General features: G+C 45.5%; 1 protein-coding gene across 1 annotated transcript; it reads left to right on the top strand.

The window, feature by feature from the left end:
- The first annotated feature begins 8,102 nt into the window (after positions 1–8,102).
- Cldn11 (claudin 11) lies at positions 8,103–22,247 on the top strand. Its single transcript, XM_042678830.1, has 3 exons — positions 8,103–8,387; positions 11,039–11,203; positions 20,911–22,247. Exons 1-3 carry the CDS (start codon positions 8,162–8,164, stop codon positions 21,141–21,143), a joined length of 624 nt encoding a protein of 207 aa, XP_042534764.1. The 5' UTR covers positions 8,103–8,161; the 3' UTR covers positions 21,144–22,247.
- Positions 22,248–24,131: the final 1,884 nt, after the last annotated feature.

Below are 24,131 nucleotides of genomic sequence, written 5' to 3'. Positions count from 1 at the left end.
GCTAGGCCAGCCCTGGTGGCTCACCCATGTAATCCTAGCTACTCAGAAGGCTGAGATCTGAGGATTACAGTTTGAAGACAGCCTGGTCAGGAAAGTCCGTGAGACTCTGATCTCCAATAAACCACCAGAAAACCAGACATGGCATTGTGGCTCAAAGTGGTAGATGCTAGACTTGAGTGAAAGTCTCAAGGATAGCACCTAATGCCTGAGTTCAAACCCCACAACTGTCAAAAAAAAATTTTTTTTAAAGAGAAATATATCTGGCTCCTTCAATCTTGGTTTCTGTTTGCATGGAATTTCTTTTTCCCACTCCCTCCTTTCTTCCCTCTCTCTTCCTCAGGTCTCAGCCTACTGAGTAGCTAGATATCAGGAATGAACCATCAGTGCCTGGCCCCCTGTGTCTATTGTAAGCTTACCTGAAGGTTTTTGCCCTGTGCATTTCTGAGGAGGCTAGTAGCAGATGCAGTATTGTACTTGAGGAAAGTATGGTCAGACCCAGAGCTCACTATTGGAATGTGGATGACCTATATTTTGGTGAAAGCAGGCTTGAGGTGCTGTGGGGATGCATAGGAAGAGGCCAGGAGGCCCAAAGTTAGAGATCCTTGCGCTAAGCAAAGCTTTTGAATGCATAGAGTGACTGAATGGAGAACGCCACTGTGCTTTAGTGAGGAACTGCTAAGGAGTTGTTTGGGTGGGATGGATGTTTCATGGGGCAGGTGTGTGTGTGTGTGTGTGTGTGTGTGTGTGTGTGTGTGTGTGTGTGAGGTATATGTGTAGCTTGAACTCAAGGCTGCACACCCTCATTTGGCTTAAAAAAAAAAAATCACTGAAGGCTGAAAAGCAGCTGCTCCATTTTGGGCCTTTTGCAGGTTAATTGGAGATAAGAATCTTTTGGATGTGTTTGCCCAGGCTGACTTTGAACTGTGATCCTCAGATCTCAGCCTCCTGAGCAGCTAGGATTACAGGTGTGAGCCACCAGTGCCCAGCTTAAAATATTTTCACTGTAAAAACTAAAATGGAGCCTGGAGCAGGTGGCTCAAGCCTGTAATTGTGGCTACTCGGGAAGATAAAATCTGAGGATCCTGATTTCAAGCCTGTGGGGCAAGAGAGTCTCCGAGACTCTTATCTCCACTTAACCACTTGACAATTGGAAGTGGTGTTGTGGTTCAAAGTGGTAGAGCACTAGCCTAGAGGAAAAGGAGGCCCTTAGTTCTAGCCCTATGACCAAAAACAAACAAACAAACAAAAACACCCAAGACAAAACAACAACAACCAAAAAAGTTAAAAGTGTCCAGGCACTCTTAATTGAAATGTAAATAAAAAGAACTTAATTGAAAAATGTCATAATTTTATTAGATAAATGTTTCTAAGTGGGAACAAAGAATATATTTTTTAATCTTCTTGATACATATTGCAAACTACTCTGGAAATGGGGTGTGTTGGTGGTGATGATATTTTGTAATTTTTAGTTTGGTGTTAAAAAAATAAATAATTTTTTAAAGCATCATTGCATTTAGTTTTGATGGCTACTTTATAAACACAATTTTACTAGTTCTCTAATGTATTTAAATTATACAGAGGCCAATGTAATTAAAAATGGACACAAATGGGTTTTCCTTCCTTGCTATTGTTTCTCACGTATTTTTAAGGTACCATGTGATTTGTTGTTGTTGTTGTTGTTGCTTTGTATGTCCCTCCTCCACGGTATAACCCCTGTTTTCACTGTATTTGATGTCGGTATAATTTGGGAAGGGGAAGGGAAAAAACAAACTGTTTAAATAGGGATACAGATTGATCCATTGCAACAATGAGATGTACAAGACGCTATGTCGAAAAACGAACTTTACAATTTAGGCAAGGATGTGGGGGGGTAGAGGGGTGGGTTGGGGGGGGGTTGGAGGGTGTAGTTGAGGAGGTGGGAGGGACGAAATGGTAGGGGAAACATAAAGGAGGAGGCAACAATGCTTGATAAGAAATGCACTCATTACCTTGCTCAGGTAACTGTAACCCCTCTGTACAGTATTTTCACAATAAAAAACATTTAAAAAAATGAAGTAGGACATGAATTTTTAACACTGGGCGTACACAGAGAATCTCTAAATGAGGTTTGTTCAGGACAAAATTGCTCACTGGCGGTACTTGAAAACCTATTTTGTGTTAAGATTTTATGTCATAACTGTGAGTATAATTCCCAAGTAGAGCCTGCTACAGAGTAAGTAAAAATCTTGCAATTTAATGGTCCTATCTCCAAAAGTAATGTTACAATGACCTGGTAGTTTTATATCCTGAAGCCTTTCTCCTATTAAGACGGATAAAAGCCCAGTGTCAGTGTCATACTACTCACCTGAAATCCCCAGCAACCTAGGAAGCTGAAGCAGGAGGAGGATCATAATTTCAAGACCAGTCTGGGCTGCAAAGTGAGATTCAAAGTCCAAAGGTCTGGTCGTGGGGCCTGAACTCTGGGCCTGGATGCTGTCCCTCAGCAATTCAGTTCAAGGCTAGCGCTCTACCACTTGAGCCTTAGCATCACTTCTGGCTTTTTCTTTTCTCCTACATATGTGGTGCTAAGGAATCGAACCCAGGGCCTCATGCATGCAAGGCAAGCGCTCTACCACTGAGCCACCTTCCCAGCCCATTAAATAATTTTTATCTAGTATTAATAGGGACTATGAGAGCCCTCTAGTGGCCTAGGTAAGTTTTGCAGAAATATCTGTGGAATTAAAAAGATTTGAATTCAACCTTTATGGCTGTGAAGGAGGCCTAGAATGATCTTGGCTGCTAAGGAAACCTTATCTTGTAGTTAGAACAAAGGGATGTCATTTGATTTCCTTTCCAATTCTTGTTTATGTGCTCCCTGGTTATGAAACACTTTGGATTTCACTTACCTGTTTTACAAACACTGTGTTTATAAACAGATTTACAAATGACTGGTTATTTTTGGAATAAAAGCTAATATTTATTTGCTTACTTATATATTTATTTGTTGTGACTGGGGATTTAACTCAGGGCACTGGCATTATGGTGAGCATTTTTCCACAGCCATGTCCCAGCTGAATGAGCTAATATTTATTGAGTACTCTGTTAGTATTCCCCCGAGCATTTTACATACATGTGAGACTTATTTCTCACAGTTATGATGAAGGTAAATAGAAGCTGACAGCTGGTGACTCACACCTAGAATCCTAGCTACTCAAAAGGCTGAGAACCGCCAGTCTGGGCAGGAAAGTCCATGAGAGTTTTATCTCCAATTAGCCACCAAAAAGCCAGATGTGGAGGTGTGGCTCAAGTGGTAGAGTGCCAGTTATGAGCAAAAAAGCTAAGTGAGAGCTGGAGGCCCTGAGTCCAAGCTTCAGTATCAACACACACATGCACATACATACATGCATACACACACACACACACATACATGCAGGCACACATATACACATACACACATATGCATGCACACATACATATTCACAGATACATACATACACATACATATATACACACACAGATACATATACATACACATGTATACATACATACACACACACATACATATACATACATATTACACATACATACGTACATACATACACACATACACACATCTACCCACATACATATACACATACACACACACACACACACACACACCAGGCGAGAAGACTCAAACCTGAAACATTATTTCATTATGTTTGTTCATGATTTTGGCTTATCTACAAGCAGAAGGAGGACAAATTTGGGATAAAATGGCTTCTGTAGTGATTGTATTATTAATGTACGATGAAGGCCAAAAAATGGGACTTTGAAAGACATTTTTCTCTAGTAGTTCATTTTTATTTGATTTGATTTTTGTCAGTCATAAACTTGAACTCAGTGCCTGGGTGCTATCCCTGAACTTTTGTGCTCAAGGCTAGTGCTCTACCACATTGAGCCACAGCACCACTTCCGGTTTTCTGGTGGTTAATTGGCAATATGTATCTCACAGATTTTCCTACCTGGGCTGGCTTTGAACCATGATCCTCAAATCTCAGTTTTTTGATATAGGTGTGAGAGTCACATAGTGCTGAGCTTGACTTTTATTTCTTTCCTTCCTTCCTCCCTCCCTCCCTTCTATCCTCCCTTCCATTTCCTTCTTTGTCTTTCTTTCCTTCTTTCCTCCTGTGGAGTATCTCTAAGTTTTCCTAGCTAATCTTTAAACTTCTGGGCTCTAGTGATTCCCTCATCTCAGCCTAATGAATGCTGGAACTACAGGCAAGCACCACTGTGCTAGGGTTAGTAGCTAAATCTGAAGTCCTAGATGGAAGTATTATGTAAATGTGACATATTTTGCTGGTGGAGTTGGCCAGAATCTCAAGATAACTGCAAAGCATTTCTTCTTGTTTTATTTGGCACACATTAGTTAACATGGGGGATTTCATTGTAACATTGTCACCCATGCCTATAATATATTCCATTCAGTCTCTCCCCTCCCCCTTCCTAACATGATTTCAACAGGTTTCACTGTTCTATTTTCATACATTCAAACTATCTACTTTGACAACTATACTCATCTTAGTTCACCTTATAACTGGGGACTTTAAAAAAAATTGGTCATGGGTCTTGAACTCAGGGTCTGAGTACTGTCCCTGAGGTTTTTTTTTTTTTTTTTTCTCAATGCTGGAGCTCTACTCCTTTGAGCCACAGCACCACTTCCAGTTTTCTGGTGGTTAACTGGAGATAAGAGTCTTATGGGCTTTGGTGTGAGGGCTGGCTTTGAACCACAATCCTCAGATCTCAGCCTCCTGAGTAACTAGGATTACAGGTGTGAGCCACTGGTGCCTGGAAGTAACTAAGGACTTTGAAAACTGAGAGGTGAGCAGTACATACCTTTCCCATTGAGAAAGCTCTATTTGTCTAGAGGTTTCACTTTTCTTCCTTATGTGCCTTTATATTGCCACCCTAGCAAAACTTGGAGTTTTGCAAACTCAATTTCTCTCTCTGTCTCTCTGTCTCTGTCTCTCGCTCATTTTGACATATTCTCTATGCTGTGAATTTGTACTCTGATTCTAAAAATATGTACATGTGGAGTTTCTGTGTTATCAAATATTTAAAAATCACAATTTATCTTTAAAAAGAGGTCCTATTAGAAGGACTTGATTTGTAAATGAGTAATCTTACATAAGTACTTTCATATGCATCTTCAGATCTCATGTTTGGTTTCCTGAGGAGGTGTACTTTCTTCAGGACACGAAGAAGACTGTCATAGACAAATGCATCTTGCAGTTAAGTCTAATTATTATTTGGCATATTGAAATTGTTTCTGTGCAAGACAGGAAATGTTTTGTCTTTTTTTTAAAACCAGCATGCAATGATCAAAGACAACCACTAGTGGGCGCTAATAGCCCACTCCTTTGGCCGAGTGCTCTCGGAGGGACTGTAGCTTGGCAAGTAGGAGTCTTTGCCTTGCAACCTGCATTAGCAGCTCTAGTTGGTCTGCTATTTTTAGATGCAAATGGTAGAAAAAGAGCTAGCCCTGACCTTTTCTTTGTTCAGTACACATCTGCGTTTTGGAACATTTGACTGACCCTCTACTCATCCTCTTGAAATAACTTCAAGTAACAATGATGAAGAATCATTTGCTAAGTCATAGACTCACATTTTCCCTAATGAAAAGAACACTGGGCTCAGGGTCAGAAGTCCTGAAATCAGATCTCATTCATCCATTTCTAGTTTTGTTATGGATTGTGAGGAGGTGGCACAATACAGTTTCCCAAGAGAAAAACGAACTGAGGTCTTCCTGTGTTTGGCTAGTCTGATCTGGGATTCCTGTGTACAGAGAGACTCACTGCCACATTGAAAGGGCATCTGGGGCTGTGTGGGTGTGGAAAGGCTGGTCCTAATCAGAAGGGCTTGAGGAGTAGAGTTACAGCACAGACAGGCATGTGGATGATTTTAGCACTGGTTGGTTTCAGCGATTTACTGTACAGAGCAGCTTGCTGTGGACCTGAGTTCAGAGCCTAAGAGCAGAGAGCAGGTGCTGCTGATAGCAAAGGATTCTCTCTGCTTCTGTCTAACCCGTGGCTTCAAGTTTTCTGGGCTTCTATGTTCATCTGACTTCCTTTTGAATAGATATACCTTTTCTCTCTTTACAGCTCATTTATTTAAACAGGTTACATCTTTCTGACATCCCAAAGTAGCATTTTTGTTCATTACACATCGATGTAATGACTTCTCTTATTCAATAATGCTAATAATAACCTAATTGTTTAGCTTCATCTCTTTCCAAGTAGTAGAGGCTGGCTTGTTTCTGTAATTCACTTGGCTCCTGAGTGATCACTGCGATCCTCCCACTGGCGTCCATCACAGAGGCGGTTCTGTTTGGGCATTTTGTTTCTTTGCTGTTTCCATGGAAACAGATACTCTTCTCAAGGCTAATCTCTTAAAGAGTTGACTTGTAATGACCCCAGCATCAGAAACGATGACGAAGGGACACTCAGTTCTCATGATTTGCCACCCATCTCTCAGGTTTTAGAAGATACAGCAGGAAGTTTATGTGCTTGCTAAAATCCTTCACACTTTCAAATTGATTAATTGAGGTGTGTGTGTGGGGGGGGGGGCGGGAAGCAGTGGCCCAGATGAACTGATCAAGGGATAGATTAAGATGCTTGGCACTGGAGGCCCTTGCTTGCAATCCTAGTTACTTAGAAGGCTTAGGTCTGAGGATTGAGTCTCCAAGCCAGCCTGTGAATGTTTGTGAGACTCTGATCTCCAATCAACTACCAAAGAACTGGAAGTGGAAATCTGGTTGAAATGGTAGCTCACCAGTCTTGAGTGGAAAAAGCTAATGGGCAGTTACCCCTCCCCTCCCCCCCCCACACACAAAGGAGAGAAAAAGATTATTAAGATAAACACCATTCAAAGAGGTCTTTTCTACGTGATGGAAAGATGCAGATAAAGAGGACTGAATTATTTTGGGTTTTGGTTCTGTTTTGGCAGCACTGGGCTTTGACCTCAGGGCCTCCCATTTGTCAGGGCCTAGACTTGAATCACGTTCTCAACCCCTTTAAACAGGGCTTATTTTTGGGTGCAGGTCTTGGATGCTGTCTCTGAGCTTTTGTGTCCAAGGCTAGTGCTCTACCATTTGAGCCACAACCCCACTTCCGGCATTTTGGTGGCTAATTGGAGATAAGAGTCTCAGGGAGTTCCCTACCCGGACTGGCCTTGAAATGGGATCCTCAGATCTCAGCCTCCCAAGCAGCCAGGACTACAGACAGGAGTGAGCCACCAGCCCTGGCCAAAGAGGGCTTTCTTGAATGCTCAGACAAGGCGGTGCTGTGTCTCTCTCTAGGGCCGGGCGGGAACCTGTGTGCAGCCCGCCGGGCTCCCGAGGTGTGGAGGTGCTCAGAACCTGGCCGTCCGTTCCTGAGAGACGCACGCACGCAGTGGGCCACGCGGCCGCGCGGGGCCGCCTGAGGCCTGGGCTCCCTCTGGAGAGGAGCCCCGCTCCCCATGCCGGTTACCGCGGGGCGCTGGTTGCCCAGCCTCCGGTAGCAGGTAGCGGTGGCTGACATCGGGGCGCCCGCGGAGCCCTCTGACTGGAGACAAGGCACGGGAGGGGAAACGGAGGCCCCGAGACGCGGACCGGAGGGGAAGACCTCTCAGCGTCCCGAGGGGCTCGCCCCTCGCCCCCACGTCGCACCCCGGGATTCGCCCCCCCCCCCCCAGCCCCGCGCCCCGCGCCCTGCACACTCTTCCCCGCCGGGCGGGGGCGGGGCACCCCCACAACCAGCCCCGCGATTGGCCATCTCCACCCGCGGCCGCCTCCGATTGGCGTTCGCTGTCCGGGGGGCACGGGATTTTAAAGAGGGGGCGGGGCGCCCCGTCCACACCCCGCCCCGCGATTGGCCGTCTCCACCCGCGGCCGCCTCCGATTGGCGCTCACGGTCCGGGGCCCCGGGGTTTTAAAGAGGGGGCGGGGGCGCTGCGGCGCTTGGCCGCTGTCCCCGCCGTCCCCGCCGTCCCCGTCGTCGGAGCCGGGTCCAGGCCGCTTGCAGGTTCGCCCGCCCGCCCGTCCGCCCGCCCGCCAGCGCGTCGAGGGCGCACCGGGGCCGGCGCCGTCCAGCCCGGGGCAGGGGCGCAGCCAGCCAGGCTCGAGGCGCGCGCGCGTGCGGGGCACGACGTCGCGGCGGCCACCATGGTGGCCACGTGCCTGCAGGTGGTGGGCTTTGTCACGAGCTTCGTGGGCTGGATCGGCGTCATCGTCACCACGGCCACCAACGACTGGGTGGTGACCTGCGGCTACACCATCCCCACCTGCCGTAAGCTGGACGAGCTGGGCTCCAAGGGGCTGTGGGCCGACTGCGTGATGGCCACGGGCCTGTACCACTGCAAGCCCCTGGTGGACATCCTCATCCTGCCGGGTAAGTCCTCTCCGGGGCCTCGGCGGCCTCCCCCTGCCCTCCACCCCCCCCCCCCGCAGGGGTCTGCTCAGAATCCAGCCGTGGGGACGGCGGTGGGGCAACAGACAAACCTTCTAGAAACATCGGTGAGGGGCGCGTTCAGAGACCTGGGGACTCATGTCTGACCCCCCCCCCCAGCTCCACTAAGCCCCGAAGGACGCACGAATTGGGGGGTGATAGCGGGGATCTGGCCGGTGGGGCTCCGTCCGGGAGCATCGCCGTCGCCCTACTCACCGCAAACAACTCCCCCGCGTCCCCCCCCTCCCCCGACGGCCCGGGCCCCGCATCCTCCCCGCACACAGCCCTGACCCCTGAAGGTTGCACCCGCGGATCCGAGGGGAACGGTGGGGGAAGAGCGGAGCGACCGCGGCCGCCCCGACGCCGCCCGCGCGGCCAGCGTCCCGGCCCGGCGCCGGTTTGAAGTCACACCCCGGCCGGGTGAATATAGCCAGGGTCCTCGCCGCCCCGCGGACGGACGCTCGCCCCGCCCCAGCCGGGGCGCTGGCCGGCGGCGTGGCCGGCGGGCGTTGAGGACGCGGAGACTCTCAGCGGTGAAGGTGCGGGGCTGGGGGGCCCGCCGCTCTGCGCATGCTCCCCAGACCTGACAGATGGCGCCAGTTCCTCCTTCCCGCTAGCTTCGCGATCGCGACCCTGTCCCCTCTCATCTTCCGTTGGATTCCCGTGCTCTCGAGCTAGGCTCTCGTATTACAAGCGGTGTCCTGCCTCTGCGCACCCTTTCAGGGTCCCCGTGGGTCCCCACCCTCCTCTCTAGTCCCGATCGTCACGCACGGAGACTGGGCGCGCCCGGCCTGGAGTCACCTTCCGAGTTGTGGATTTGGTAAACCGGGCTAGGACCCCGGGCAGAAAACCAAATGACCTAGGACTGCGTGTTAACCTAAGGCGCTGTCTTCTTCTAAATATTAGAATCGCTTTAAAAACGGAGCCAGGACTTCCTTGAAGGTAGTAGCTGCTCCATAAATGGTAGCTCGAATTTTCTATACAGGCAAAAACCCAGGTGGCTCACGCCTGTCATCCTAGCTACCCAGGAGGCTGAGATCTGAGGATCACAGTTTAAAGCCAGCCGGGGCAGGAAAGCCTGTGAGACTCTTATCTACAGTTAGCCACCAAAAAGCTGGAAATGGTAGCATGCTAGCCTTGAGTCATAAAGCTAAGGGAGTGCGCTCTCTCTCTCTCTCTCTCTCTCTCTCTCTCTCTGCCTCTGTCTCCCCCTGAGAGCACCCACAGTGTTAGTGTGCCCTTGTCTGCTTTTTGTCTGCTTGTCTGCTTCCTTACTCAATGTAACTCCACCAAGTTTTCTTTAAAAAAAAGAAAAAAAAGCTAAGGGACAGAAATTAGGCCACGAGTTTAAACCCCAGTACTGGTGCACACACACACACACACACACACACACACACACACACCTTTGACTGTAGCATAAAATTATTTTCTGCCTCCTTCCTCTGAAAATGAGACACACGGAGCTGCATTCAGCGCAGCGTGGTTTGCTTTCAGAGAACACAGGCTAAACTGAGCAGGAGGAGTACATTTTCTGGCGGACCTCCAATCTCTTGTTCTCTCCCCTCCCTTACACTTTGGATGGGGCAGGGACAGTCCTCAGTCTCCATCTTTTGGCTTCCAGGCACAGACTTGGCCCTGTAGCATGTGGACAGGCTGTGCCATGATTTTCAGACCTTGGGTTGCTACTGTTGCTGGGCTCCTTTGTGTCCACTCTGGCCATCCTCCAAGCTGCAGGGAGGGGTGGGGCCTCCAGTCTTGGGGCTCCTCCCTGGGGGCCTCCAAGTCAGTAGGTACTTGAGTCTCATTAACACTGAGGTGGAGATGGGCAGTGGTTGAAAGACAGGCTCTTGCACAGCCTACCTTGCTAAGAGACAGTGTTGGAATTGAGATTTGGTGCCTGAGACAGATTGGCTGGGTTTGGTATGAGGTTCCCGCCTGTGACACAGAACTGTGGTCCGTTTCTTAACTTTGTCACCAACTCTGTCTGCCTCACTCCCACTATTAGCACTAACTCTACCTGAACAGAGAAAATAATAAAGGCAACTTTTTTTTAAGAGGGGGAAGAGTGTCATAATGAGAATAAGTAAATTTAAAAGTGAAGCAAGAAACTGAAGTCTGTCAGAGCCTCTTAGGACCTTGGCAGATTTAGTCTACAGAAATATTGTATCTCTGATGGTTTTTCTCTGTGTGTCTGTCTCTGTGTCTCTCTGTCTTTCTTTTTTGTGCTAGTAGCAGTGCTTGAACTCAAGGCCTGGGCGCTCTCATGTGGATTTTCCACTCAGGGCTGCCACTTGAGCCACAGTTCCATTTCTGGCATTTGGCCAGCCCGGGTTGGCTTTGGACTGAGACCCTCATGAGCCTCCTGAGTAGCTAAAATTATAGGCCTGCGCCATGGGCGGCCCTGGCCCTTTCCTCCTTTTAACCTTGAGTTGCTTCACAACAAGATCCGCAGAAGTGCTACGGATCTTGGGCAATTTAGCACATGCTTAATCTAGGAATGGGAGAGAAGCCAATGGGGCTGATTTCCTGTGTCGTGGGATTGGGGCTCTAAGACGCCCACTGGCTGCTGAACCCTGTCTGCGCTCTCGTTCCAGGTTACGTGCAAGCCTGCCGCGCGCTCATGATTGCTGCCTCGGTTCTGGGTCTGCCGGCCATTTTGCTCCTGCTGACGGTGCTCCCCTGCATCCGAATGGGCCACGAGCCTGGCGTGGCCAAGTACAGGCGGGCCCAGCTGGCAGGCGTTCTGCTCATTCTGCTGGGTAAGCTTCCTGCCTGACCTCCTGGCACCCGAACGCCCAATGAACCCCAGGTCTCGCAGAAGCGGCAGTTGCTGCTTCATGGAGTTGAAGAGAAACATGAAAGGAAGTCAGGAGGCTCAATCCACCAGCTGACAGACTCCCCGAATCAGTAACTCCTTTCTGTGCCCCAGAAGTTCACCAGAGGGATAAGAAATGTCCTTGAGGGGCACTGAAGGTAGAAAGTTAAGAAGAAAAGATTCTCAGGCCTTGTGGTTCATGGATGTAATCTTAACTGCCCAGGAGACTGAGATCTGAAAATTCACGGTGTGACGCCAGACAGAGCTGGAAAAAGGAAACAAGTCCATGAGAATTCCCCCCCCCCCCCCCCCCCCCCCAGTCATGGGGCTTGAACTCTGGGCTCTCTTTTTTTGCTCAAGGCTAGCATTCTACCACATGAGCCACAGTACCACTTTGGCCTTTTCTGTGATTCATTGGAGATAAGAGTCTCATAGACTTTCTGGCCAGGGTTGGCTTCAAACTGCGATTCTCAGATCTCAGCCTCCTGAGTAGCTAGGATTACAGGTGTGAGCCACCAGTGCCCAACTCCATGAAACTCTTACCTCCAATTAACCAGCAAAAAACCAGTAGTTGAGCTGGGGCTTAAGTGATAGAGCACTATCCTTGAGCAAAAAAACCTCAGAAATAGTGTTTAGGCTCGGAGTTCAAGCATCAGGACCGGCACACACACACACACACACACACACACACACACACACACACACAAGACAGGAGGAACACAGCCACATGTTTTGAGAATTGAGAAGGTGGTCATGCCATGGATGGAGGGAGAGACAGTTGAGTCGGAGGGCAGAGCCTGTGTTCTCCATGTGTGCTGTGAGGCCTACACACAGAGGACTGATTTAATAATCTAGGAAGGGTTCTTCTGGCTCTGCTGTCTTTGGGGATTTCATTTCTCTCCATCCCCCCCTCACCCTTAGACTCAAATTCTTTTAACATGTTCCAAATCCATATAGCTGATAGAGGATATGGATTTTAAGAGCAGGAGCGTGTGTGGCAATGTGTACATCAAGTTGGAGAAAATGGCCTGTGTATAGGTTAGATATGAAGTCACTTTCTCCTGGGCCCAAATTCCCATTTCCCAATGAACCCGTCAGATGTGGCATGAGGGGAACAATGCCATTTGCTGACGTCACTTCCACCTGGCGGTGACACCAGTATGGTGAGAGGATGTGAGGGGGGGGGGGTGTCATTTCCCAGGGTTGGAAATGGGTGGGTTTGCAGGGGCTGGTGAAGCCTTGGAGAATTCAAATGTGTGTGTGTGTGTGTGTTTGTGAGGTGAGCCAGGTGCCCATGACTCCTAACTATAACCCTAGCTACACAAGAGGCTGAGACCTGAAAGATCAAGGTTCAAAGCCAGCCTGGGATAGGAATGTCTACAGGATTTCATCTATAATTAACTACCAAAAAAAAAAAAATGCTGAACTGGAGTTATGGTGCAAGTCAGTAGAGCACCAACTGTGAGCAAACAGGCTATGAGAACTTGAGCGAGTCCCTGAGTTCAAGCCCCAGTATAGGCATGAGTGCCTGTGCACGTGTGTGCATGTGCATACATACACACACACACACATACACATACACACACATCAAATCTGTGTGTGCCGCACAGAACAGCAGAACACTCATCACCCTCCAGCTTTGTCTAACTTGCATGCACTCCTTTTCATATTGATTTCTTGCGGCCATGTCTCTGAGTCCAATTCCCTTTTCAACAGGAAGGCAAAGCTGCCCAGGTAAGCCGGGTGGACTGGGCTGTGTAACTAGGAAGAAGTCCTTTGTGTTCTGCATTCTTGCTGCAAGGCTCTGTGGAGGGTAGACACAGAGCTGAAGGATGGGTCTGTAATCTTACGTGTTTACCTTTAGAAATTCTGGCTTTTCACTTGAGCATTATGAAGGTCCACAGTGGAGAGAAAACCTATACAAACAAGCAGAAGCCCCACAGAAGATAGAGGGATAAAAGCAAGGTATAGAGAGACAATTTTTTTTAATTCCTAAAAACAACCAAATTGTCTGGTTATTTGAGGATTAGGGGAAGTTCTCAGTGTTTTGAAATTTCCTAACTTAGTTTATCTTTTTTTTTTTCTCTTTGTATTGGTGCTGGAGCTTGAACTCACAGCCTGGGTGCTGTCCCTCAACTCTTTTGTTCCAGGCTGGCACTTTACCACTTGAGTCACGTCTCTACTTCCAAGTTTTTGCTAGTTAATTGGAGATAACCAAGCTGACTTCAAATGACGATCATTCGGATCTCAGCCTCTTGACTAACCTGGATTGCAGGCATGAGCCATTGGTGCCTGACTTTTAGTTTAACTTTTAAAGTTGGTCTCAAAGAAGAATTATGTGCCATTGGGCCAGGGAGTGGGTGTGTATCTCTTACTCCCTGTTTGCTGTGTCCAGTGAACTGACCGGGAATGTATCCTTGAGTGATCTGCTCTCCCCTCTTCCCAGCTGCTCACAGTTTCATCTGCCGTTTTCTCTGCCTCTTGGATCTCTGATTTCTGCATGGGTCACCGCTGGTCTCTGGGCTGGATATTGTTTTGTCTGGAAATGTAAAGCTCATTGTCTCAAGTGTGGCACCTGCTGATGTCCTCCAACTCGTTCCACCCCAGAGCCCAGCGCCTTGTTTTCTCTCTCTTGGTGGTGGGTGGAGGAATCAGAGTGAAGGCTCCCTTTGTGTCGCTTTGCCTGAGAGAAGCTGGTGCTGGGCCCGTACTGGGTGCTGGGGTCACCTGATGGTGTTCAAGCTGACCAAAGGAAAAGGATTCACCCTGGAGTAGCGGACCTGGGAATGAGGTCCTTAGCTGTGTCATCCATGTTCTTGAGATGGTAGCTGGAAATGCAGTCGAAGCCAGTTCCCCCTCATCCTGAATATCTGTACCTATTTTTTTTTTTTTGTGCAAGCTCCATCTTAACAGCGTGGGTGTGATGGTGTGAGAATTCCTGCTGTGATGAGGGAACAGGAGGCCTGAAGCAGTGGCTTCTTAAGCCAGATGAGTAGATCAAGCAACAGCAGGTGCCTCAGATCTGGGGGGAGATCTGAAGCGAATCGGCTCTGTATGTGGCTTCTCAGGAGTCCCTGACAAGGTGGGAGGTACGCATGCCCTGCCTGTTCTAGCTTGTTCGTGGGACTCAGACCCTAGTGTACTGACTCAGGAATCTACTGCTTTTTAGCTGTGTGCATCGGGACATTTACTTCACGGCTCAGCTTTTCTATACAATGAGAACAATAATGCCTCCTTCTCAGATTGGTAAGAACAGGGAAACGATGCATGGAAATAATTTAATTGGGACATAGGAAGTGCCCCGTAAGTGGTTGCTCCTATTATTATTATTATTGTTGTTGTTGTTGTTACTGTTGACTTCTAGAAGATCTAGTGCTGACCCAGAAGATATCTGGGTATTCTCCCAATCACATCTAAGTTTTGCTGGGCCTTCTCCACACGCAGAACTGGTGAGGAGAGAAAAGAACCTGTTTCTGGAAGCATTAGTTCAGGTCCTGTCCTGATAGAAATATTTTCTTGGTTATTCTGTAGAAACTAGGATGTGGGACTCAATAGTTGGAAACATTTGCTTGTCTTTATCATGAAAAGCTATTATAAGGCTGAATCTAAGTTCTCACTCAGAGTGAATGATTCTTACCTGGCAACCAGTTAGAAGGGACTTTATGTGGATGTTTTTTACGAAACAAGATGGGACTAGAAAGGATAGAATTGCTTCTAACTGGATCTCTTACATCTTTTTTTTCTTTTAAGTATCTGGCCTCAGTAATACTTTATTTGCAGTAAAAAATTATTTTTAACATGGATCGTTCAGAGCAATAGTGAATTGTAGTCCATTCGAGGGAATGGGCAGATATGATACAAATTCATATCTTTATAGATATATCTATATTTATCGATGTCTATCTATGTCTCTCTGTATAATTTTTTGCCAGTACTGGGTCTTGAACTTGGGGCCTAGGCAATTTCCCTTAGCCTTTTAGCTCAACCCTAGCTCTCAACCACTGGAGCCACAGCTCTACTTCCAGCATTTTTTTTGGTGGTTAATTGGAGACAAGAGATAAGCCAGCCTGGGCTAGCTTCGAACTGTGATCCTCAGATCTCATATGCCACATAGTTTCTACCACCCAGAGAGAAATGAATTAGTTGAGGGAGTATGTGTCTAAAGTGGATGAGTTTGGATTGAGATGTTTCTAACTAGTCTCCATAATGTTCTAAATGAAAGATCTCAGCATTCTTTGTAAATTCAAGGATTCCTTCTCCCTGTAGAAAATCTGATTCTGGATGTATGACAAACACAGAGTGCTGGGTACTGGTGGCTTTTGCCTTTAATCCTTACTACTCAAAAGGCTGAGATCTGAGTGGAAGAGCCAAGCCAGAGAGTGAGGCCCTAAGTTCAAGCCCCTGGACCAGCACACATACAAACACACACACACACAGACACACACACACACACACACACACACACAAAGGCACAGAGACAGAGAGACAGAGACTCTAGGAAAAAAGATAATGATACATGGAATAAAAAATAATGGGAAAATATTGGAACTAGGCCAGGAAAAAGAGAGATCCAAATATTCCACTGGTTTGATGATGAGTGTAAATACCAGATCTCCCTAGCACTTGCTTGTGTAAGTGCAGTATCACCTCTGACAGCTGTGTTTTCTTATGTCAACATTTTAGAAAATGACAAATGAGAAAAAGAAAAGCTAAAACTTTTCTAGTTTCAAAGGAGAAGAGAGCAACAAATTAACTAAAAAAAAAAGGAATCTGAAAAGTCTGAGTGGTAAAATTCCGGTCTTGTTTCTAGAGACTTAATTGAAAAATAAATTCTAATAACATAAAATGAGAAAGCATGAAAATTTCCCTTCCACTTTTCAGTGTTCTTGACCTTATAGGTAACTGATTTTTTTTTTTAGGAAAACTCTTTCTTTGTAGTTCATAGATAACAGAACTGTTCCATACTTTCTTTTTCTTTTGTCCACAAATAGAAGTATGTCTACCCAGCTTTCTATTAAGAATGTCAAAAATTAGTACTAGTTTTATTACTATTTTACGTGGTTTAATAAAGCAGTGACTTGACTTGCATTTGTTGCTGGTCAACACATATCCCTTTCTCCCTTTAAGCCAGTGCTAAAATTGAGCAAATTCTCTTTTTTTAAAGTTTTTAAACAATTCTCATCTCAAGTTCAACTGAAGGTTACTGTTTCCAGCAAGCCTCTACTTTCCTTTCATGTTGTGTGGTGGCCTGTCCTCTCTGAGTGGTTTTGATGTGGTTCATTGCTGAGAGCCACAGGAATTCCACCAGAGTTCATTTATCCACTAGGAAATAAAGGGCCTACTGGTATTCATTTACTTTGTTTTGCATGCATTAAGAAGGAAGTTTTTAATGAGGTAATTCATGAGCCAGTGGCTCTTATCTGTGTTGAAGTCACATTAAAGTTTACAATTTTGGAAGTTAGCTGGGCTATGTAGAAAGGGGAAAGTACAACTGAAATAAGAATACCTCTCACTTGTCCATCCATCCACCCATCTACCCACTCATCCATCCATCCATCCATCCATCCATCTATCCATCCATCCATCCATCCATCCATCCATCCATCCATCCATCCATCCATCTGTCCATTTATATATCCATCTACCCACTCATCTATCCATCCATCCATCCATTCATCCATCCATCCATCCATCATCCATCTGTCCATTCATCTATCTACCCATCTGTCCATTCATTCATTCATTCATTCATTCATCCATCCATCCATCCATCCATCCATCCATCCATCCATCTGTCCGTTCATCTATCTATCCACCCATCTGTCCATTTATCTATCCATCCATCCCATCCCATCCATCTTTCATCTGTCCATCCATTTAATCACCCATTCCTCTTTTTCTTCTCATTCATGGAGTCCAAACAGCAAAACAGTGAATGTTTCTAATACACTGTCCTGCTTTGCCTCATGTATATGGGCTTAAGGTTACATTTTAACATGTCCCTATATCCATATAAGCATAAAATGTATGCATATATATGTATAATGTATTGCTCAGATTCATACTATTATTCTCCTTCTCCTGGTCTTGCCAAACATTTTTCCTGGGTCTCCTCCCTCTCCTTCCCTCCCCTCTTCTCTCCTCTCCTTTCCTTTCCTTTTTTCTCTTCCCCTCTCTTTCCTTCCCCTTCTCTCCTTCTGTGTGGGTCCTGGGTACTGCCCTTGAACTCATTTTTGTTCAAAGCTAGTTCTCTATCACATGAATCACAGCTCTACTTCCAGCTTTATTGTGGTTAATTGGAGATAAGACTCTAGGGACTCTCCTTCCTGGGCTGGCTTTGAACCTCAATCCTGAGACCTAGGCCTTCTGTATTAGTAGCTGGCATTAAGGGTATGAGCCACCTGCGCTTGGCTTTTTCTAATGAGTTATATTACAATAAAACCTAGCAAAATCTCTGAAACATGTAAAACCAACTGTTGGTTACTTTTGGAATCTTAAGTCTGATTCTTTTCTTACCTGAAGGTAATCTTATTTTATTACTTTGCTTAGGAAGTGGGAAAGAATTAAGTGAATTGAGAGGCAGCATTTTGGTCTTACTCTATAAAATCTAAACTAAGGCTGAAAGTTGTTTTGTAAGATGTGGGGAAATCTTTTGTGATGGCATTGTAGGAGTTAACACAAAGTAATCAAAACAACATAAAACTTAATTTGAACCATAAGCTGTTTTGAAATAAGTTAATTGTTTATGGAGATTGATTGGATGGACTGTATGTAATCAGTTGTTTGGGAATGAAACCTTTTTCCTATGTAATTTAGCTTGTCACTCCCCGCTCTTTTTCTCTAAACAGTTGGTGTTTGGAAGTTCTTGCCCTCAGCAGATCAAATGCCCACTTTGGGGGGTCTGGTGTGGGTGCTGGATTGTGTGTTGCTGTGTGAATCTATGGTAGTTGTGGATTCTGAGTTCTCTCTGGCTCTAACACTTTAGGAAAGGATTTCTGGTCCTGTCTTTACAGAGAAAAATGCTATTATCAGTGCCTCATCGCAAGATTGACACAGTAGTCAAGAAATGCTTCAGGAGTGCCTGATTTGGAATTCATGGCTAAAAGAGGAGAGAAAAAAAGAATTCACCCTGTCTATGAAGTTTTGGCAGCTCTGGGCTTGAACAGGAATGGGTGTTGGGGGAAGGAGGAAAGGCACTCTAAATGTTGGTCTTTTTTTTTTCATGGAAAGAAAATCTCTCCTCCCATGGTATCTCCTATAACAATGTTACAGAAATAGGTGTGCTTGTGTTTAATCTGTAAGAGAAAGGAAACCATTTACTGAAAATATTTTAGCTTCTTAGGGCAGGTCCAGTGCGCTAGTTTGAGGCCAGCCAAAAATTAGCGAGACACTATCTCAAAAATTTAATACACAGAGCAGCAGAGAGGGAATTTAGCATTTCATTTAATCAATACAAAGTCCTTGTGTAGATCATAATTAATGAGGTGAACTTAGGATGCTAACAAACTATATTTGGACAATTAAAAGTTCCTTAAATCTCTTCTCTTGCCGATCACTCCTACTTGTGGGTTTCATACTCTTTTGTGGTGTGTGTGTGTGTGTGTGTGTGTGTGTGTGTGTGTGTGTGTGTGTGTGTAACTATGTTACAGTCCTCCTGCGTCAGCCTCCTGAGGGCTGGGATTACAGGTGTACACCATCATGTCTGTCTGGGCCTGGGATCCAGAACATTTTTGGGATTGGAATCACATCTGTTTATTTATACTCAGCATGGGCATGGTCTTCAGTCTGTTGTTAACAAAAAACTCAGTGAGATAGTTTAAGGTATTTCAAAGCCTGTAAGACATCAATCTTCCCTTCAGTTTAAGAACAAATGTATGGGCTATTCTATTTGAGAGCTTGTGTTAAAGAAAAAATGTATTATTTTTTCTCAGCGGGCACAAAGGATAGGTTAGAAAACTACTATGAGTAAAAATTAGGGAAAAAAATCCTGCTGAGCTAGAAGTGACAAGGCACCCAAAGTGGCAATGCAATGTGTCATCTTGAATTCAGGGCCTGGTGCTCTTCTGCTTGAGCTACACCTCTACGCCTGGATTTTTGCCCTCTCTCTCTCTCTCTCTCTGTACCAATCATGGGTCTTGAACTCATGGTCTGGGTGCCATACCTGAGCTTCTTTTGCTCCACTTCTGGTTAAAAATTTTTTTTTGAGTAGTTTAGGGAGATACAATCTCATGGACTTTCCTACTTGGGCTGGCTTTGAACCACGACCCTTAGCTCTCAGCCTCCTGTGTAGCTAGGATTACAGCCATTAGCCACCAGTGCATGACTGGCTTTTTGCTGTTTAATTGGAGATAAGTGTCTCAGCTTTGTCTGTGTGGGCTGGCTTCTAGCTGTGACTCTCAGATCTCAGCCTTCCTGAGTAGCTAGGTTTATCGGTGGGAGCCATCCAGTGTATAGCATCTTAACCTATAAAATTAGAATCTAAACCTTGGTGAAAGATCTTAAATTCTACCATCATGAAAAATATCATTGTAAAATTCTTGGATAGATGAATTCTTTTTTTTTTAAATTTTCTTTTCTTTATTTTTTATTGTGAGAATACTGTACAGAGGAGTTACAATTACATGGGCAAGATAACGAGTACATTTCTTATCAAGCATTGTTGCCTCCTCGTTGTTTCCCCTTTCCATCCCTTTGGATAGATGAATTCTTTTACTCACAGGACTGTTCATTTGTGTGTTGGGATTTTGTGATTGTGAACAGCAGAACAAAACTAACTCAGATACTCACCTGGTCCTCCAATCATGTCCAACAATGTTTGCTGTAGCAAGAAAAATGGCAGCAGCTTCTTCAGGTCCTTGTCATTTGAGCTGACAAAAGTAAAACAAATCAAAGGGAACACTGAGGTGGGGATCATCTTGCTTCCCACCTCTGATAGCTCAGGTCATCTAGTCATTCAGCTAGTGTACATTGAGCTCGTATAATGTGCCTGGTATGAGGAGATAGAGTCTTCAGGAGGGACCCTTGCCTTCAAAGAACTTACAGTCCAGCACATGGGAAATACATACGCAAAGAAAAAATGATAGTATGACTAGGTAAGTGGAAGAATTAGAATGGTATCTAAACATATAGAGATAAATATATATTGTTTTGAACCTAAATGATGATTTCTAGGTTTGCATTGGGGATTCTCTTGTCTTTGTCACCTGTTGGGGGAAAAAAATGAGACCCAGTTTTTTTCCCTCCACTTCATTTTTGTTTTTGTTTGTGTTGCTTATGGGGCTTGAACTCAGGGCCTTGAATTCTCATTTGGCTTTTTCCTCTCATACATTCCACCACCTCCACTTCCAGCTCTTCACTGGTTAATTGAAGGTAAGAGTCTCAAGGACTTTCCATCCCCAGGCTGGCTTTGAACCTCGATCTTCTGGTCTCAGCCTCCTGAGTAGCTAGAGTTCCAGGCGGGAGTCAATTCATCCTATAGATTCGCACTTGCAGGTTGCCCTGGCCAAGAGAGAGCGGTGTGGCTAGTGTTTCGGGGTGGAGTGGGCGCTTGGCGGGTGTGTGTGTGTGTGTGTGGGGGGGGGTGGATGCCTCTGCGGGGCGCATGAAGGGGTTCGCACCCATGTGGAGGACCTGCTCTCCGTGTCTCCCCAGCTCTCTGTGCCATCGTGGCCACCATCTGGTTCCCCGTGTGCGCCCACCGCGAGACCACCATCGTGAGCTTCGGCTACTCCCTGTACGCGGGCTGGATCGGCGCGGTGCTGTGTCTGGTCGGGGGCTGCGTGATCGTCTGCTGCTCCGGAGATGCCCAGTCTTTCGGTGAAAACCGTTTCTACTACGCTTCGGGCTCCAGCTCTCCCACTCACGCCAAGAGCGCCCACGTGTAAGCGCGCTGCGGCTCCACCCAGGTGCTGTCGATTGGGGGCCCCCCCGGGCCTTGGGTTTGCTTGCTGCAGTGTGTATGTGTGGGGGGGGAGGGTAAGGCGGGGAGGGCTCCCCTTGGGCCAGGCACCAAAGCCACAGATCCAGAGGGCACCCCGCCTGGCATGCTCTGTAGTCTTCGCACCTCTCCGCCCCACCGCCCCTTGGGTTGCCTTAAAAGAAATTTCTAGTTTAGGTCACGTCCATAGTATAGTTTTCTCATATTCTTGCTCCTCTTCCTTTTTTTTTTCTCTCCCTCTCCCTTCTTGGACATTCCTTTGTTGTTGATTAAAAAACACACGATTATTTCGTTTCTCTCTAAATACCTTGCAAACATTTGCTGAATCGGGTGTGGATGGGGAGAGAAATAAAAGACCACGTTTCCAGCCGTTACACAGGACAATGGCCGCCTCCCAAGACGCCTCGCGGTTTGCTTCTGTGCATCCCAGGTCCTCCCCTCCCAAGAGACAGCAAAGACTAGAAGTAGGAACCCGCGTGGGAGGGAAGGGAGTTGGGGAACTTTCTCTGCATGGGAAAACTTCCCTATCTTGAAGGGCGAGAACCGGGCTCTCTTTTTTTTTTTTTTAGTTTGTGATCTTCCATTTATCTGTACATACTTTTTCAAGATGGATCATTTTTTTTATTAAAAAAAAAACACATAACCATGGTCTTCCTGAATTTCTCAGTTCATCAGTATGAAGGAAATGAACCAAGCAGACTTTTAACTATGCAATACATAACAATACAAGTGAGTAGACCTTGAGCTGACATTCCACCATACTTTTTTTTCTTTTGATTTCCCAGGTTTGTATGATGATATCTTTATTGTTTCAATCTTACTTTTTGCATATGCTTCAAATTAACACATTTTAAAGCTTCCCCCCCCCCTTACTTTTCATTCCATTAGCCATGTTGAAGTGATATGTGTAACATAAGCTGTACTGTTGAATTTGGCTTGTACGGGTGTAAACACTCATGGTGTATCAGTTTCTGAGACACCCTCCCCCCCCACCTTCTATTCTCCAAACACGGATGGTGCATTTTGTTCTTCAAGTGAAATCTGTGCAATAAAATAACAAACTCTGCAAAACCAGCCTTGGCTCTTTTGTTGCATCCAGAAGTTTTATCTATGGATTTGAAAAAAAAAAAAAAAGCTCAGCAATTGGTTAAATTGAATCTGATCAGTAATCGAGAAAAACCATTCTATGCTAACTTGAATAAATTTGGAAGTTAAATTTTATTAACTGTATCATGGTGCTAATGTGTGATCATAAAGATACAACCCAGAAGTTCATAGAGTTTTTTTCTTTTTTGCTGGTCCTGGGGCTTGAACTCAGGGCCTGGGTGCTGTCCTTAACCTTTTTTTCCAAGCCAGTGTTTTACCACTTGAGCCACAGCTCTGCTTCTGGCTTTTTTCTTTTTGGTAGTTTATTGGAGATAAGAGTCTCATGGACTTTCCTGCCTAGGCTGGCTTTGAACTGCAATCCTCAGATCTCAGCCTTCTGAGTAGCTAGAATTATAAGTGTAAGTCACTGGCGCTCAGCTCATAGACTTTCTTAAATGGAATAACTTTATGGTCTCTTGATATTATGAATATTCAGCCACAGCACACCAAATTTTAAGTCTGATACAGTTAAAAATCCTTAATGTCTTTGGAATATTTAGTACAGAAAAATAAACCCATTATATTGAACCTTTAGTTATAATACTCACAAGGACTTTGTGCAAACATAAATATGTAGGTCTTTGGAAATTTTGAATACAAAGAAACATTGAGTTGACTTTTATTTTGCATTCCAGTATTTCTGTCAATTTATAAGAAAGTGGATTACAATCTATCTTGGCAAATTTCTCCCAAATAGAATACTAATTTCATTAGCTTGTAGTTTAACCATTGGCAAACATTTCTTTGCAAATAGTCATTTAGGATAGTCATGTGCAGAAAATTGTGTGCATTAGAGCTATTATAGTTATAGTTATATCTAAATTACCTAGGCAGAAAAGACAAGATTCCTGTTGACACAAATATTTGTCTTGCAATGATCCAGTTTTCATAAGGATCTAAGTCATGTGACTCTATTAGAGGGCCTTTCTTACCTCATTAGAACTTGTCAGAGGCAAGGTACTGGTAGCTCATACCTGTAATCCCAGCTATTCAAGATCAAAGTTCAAAGCCATGAGACTCTTATCTCCAATTAACTAGCAAAAGCTGGAAATGCAGCTGTGGTTCAAGTGGTAGAGTGCTAGCCTTGAGCAGAAAAACTAAGGGACAGTGCTCAGGCCTTGAGTTCAAGCCCAGTACCGACACAAGAACAACCACCAGCAACTTGTCAAGGTATATGGACTGCAAATCTGAATGGAGCAAATGGCTAAAGGGGAAAGGAGAAGTAAAGCGTCAGGTCCACTTGCTTCTTCATCACAAAGCAAAGGCATCATCAGGCACTGTAGCCCTCCTCTCTTCGGGACTTGCCACCTCTCACTTGCTTCCTTCCCCAGTCTGCAGGGGAGCTCCCTGAGTTCCAGTCCTCCTGAAGCATGAGAGGGGAACCTCATGTGTCCCTTAGCTTTTGTTGTCCAACAATAATCAGGGAATCCTATTTTGTAAGTGGAGGGTAAATGTTCATATAGTCAATTTGAAATGTTCTAGAAGCCATCCTCTTTTTTTTTTCTTCCGATTTTTGAGTCAGTGTTGGGGCTTGATCTCAAGGCCTTGTGCTCTTACCTGGCTTTTTCATGTAGGCCTAGAGCTCTACCACTGGATCTACACCTGCACTGTTGGCTTTTGGCTGTTTACTTGGAGATGAGTCTCTTGGATTTGTCTGCCCAGCTGTCTTCAAACGTTGATCCTCAGATCCTAGCATTCTGAGTAGTTTGGATCATAGGCAGGCTCATGCCTGGCTACAAGTCACAATTAAAAAACTAAAACCATACAAATGAAATTAATGTGAAATCTA

This window comes from Dipodomys spectabilis, unplaced genomic scaffold (assembly GCF_019054845.1).
Source record: "Dipodomys spectabilis isolate Male_0828 unplaced genomic scaffold, ASM1905484v1 ptg000050l, whole genome shotgun sequence".
NCBI classification, from domain to species: Eukaryota; Metazoa; Chordata; class Mammalia; order Rodentia; family Heteromyidae; genus Dipodomys; species Dipodomys spectabilis.
This window is presented reverse-complemented; position numbering and strand designations above follow the sequence as displayed.

Coding starts and splice junctions, on each gene's coding strand:
- Cldn11 (XM_042678830.1), top strand. CDS start 8,162: ATGGTGGCCACGTGCCTGCAGGTGGTGGGCTTTGTCACGAGCTTCGTG. Junction 8,388..11,038: donor GGACATCCTCATCCTGCCGG/GTAAGTCCTCTC, acceptor CTCTCGTTCCAG/GTTACGTGCAAGCCTGCCGC. Junction 11,204..20,910: donor CGTTCTGCTCATTCTGCTGG/GTAAGCTTCCTG, acceptor GTGTCTCCCCAG/CTCTCTGTGCCATCGTGGCC.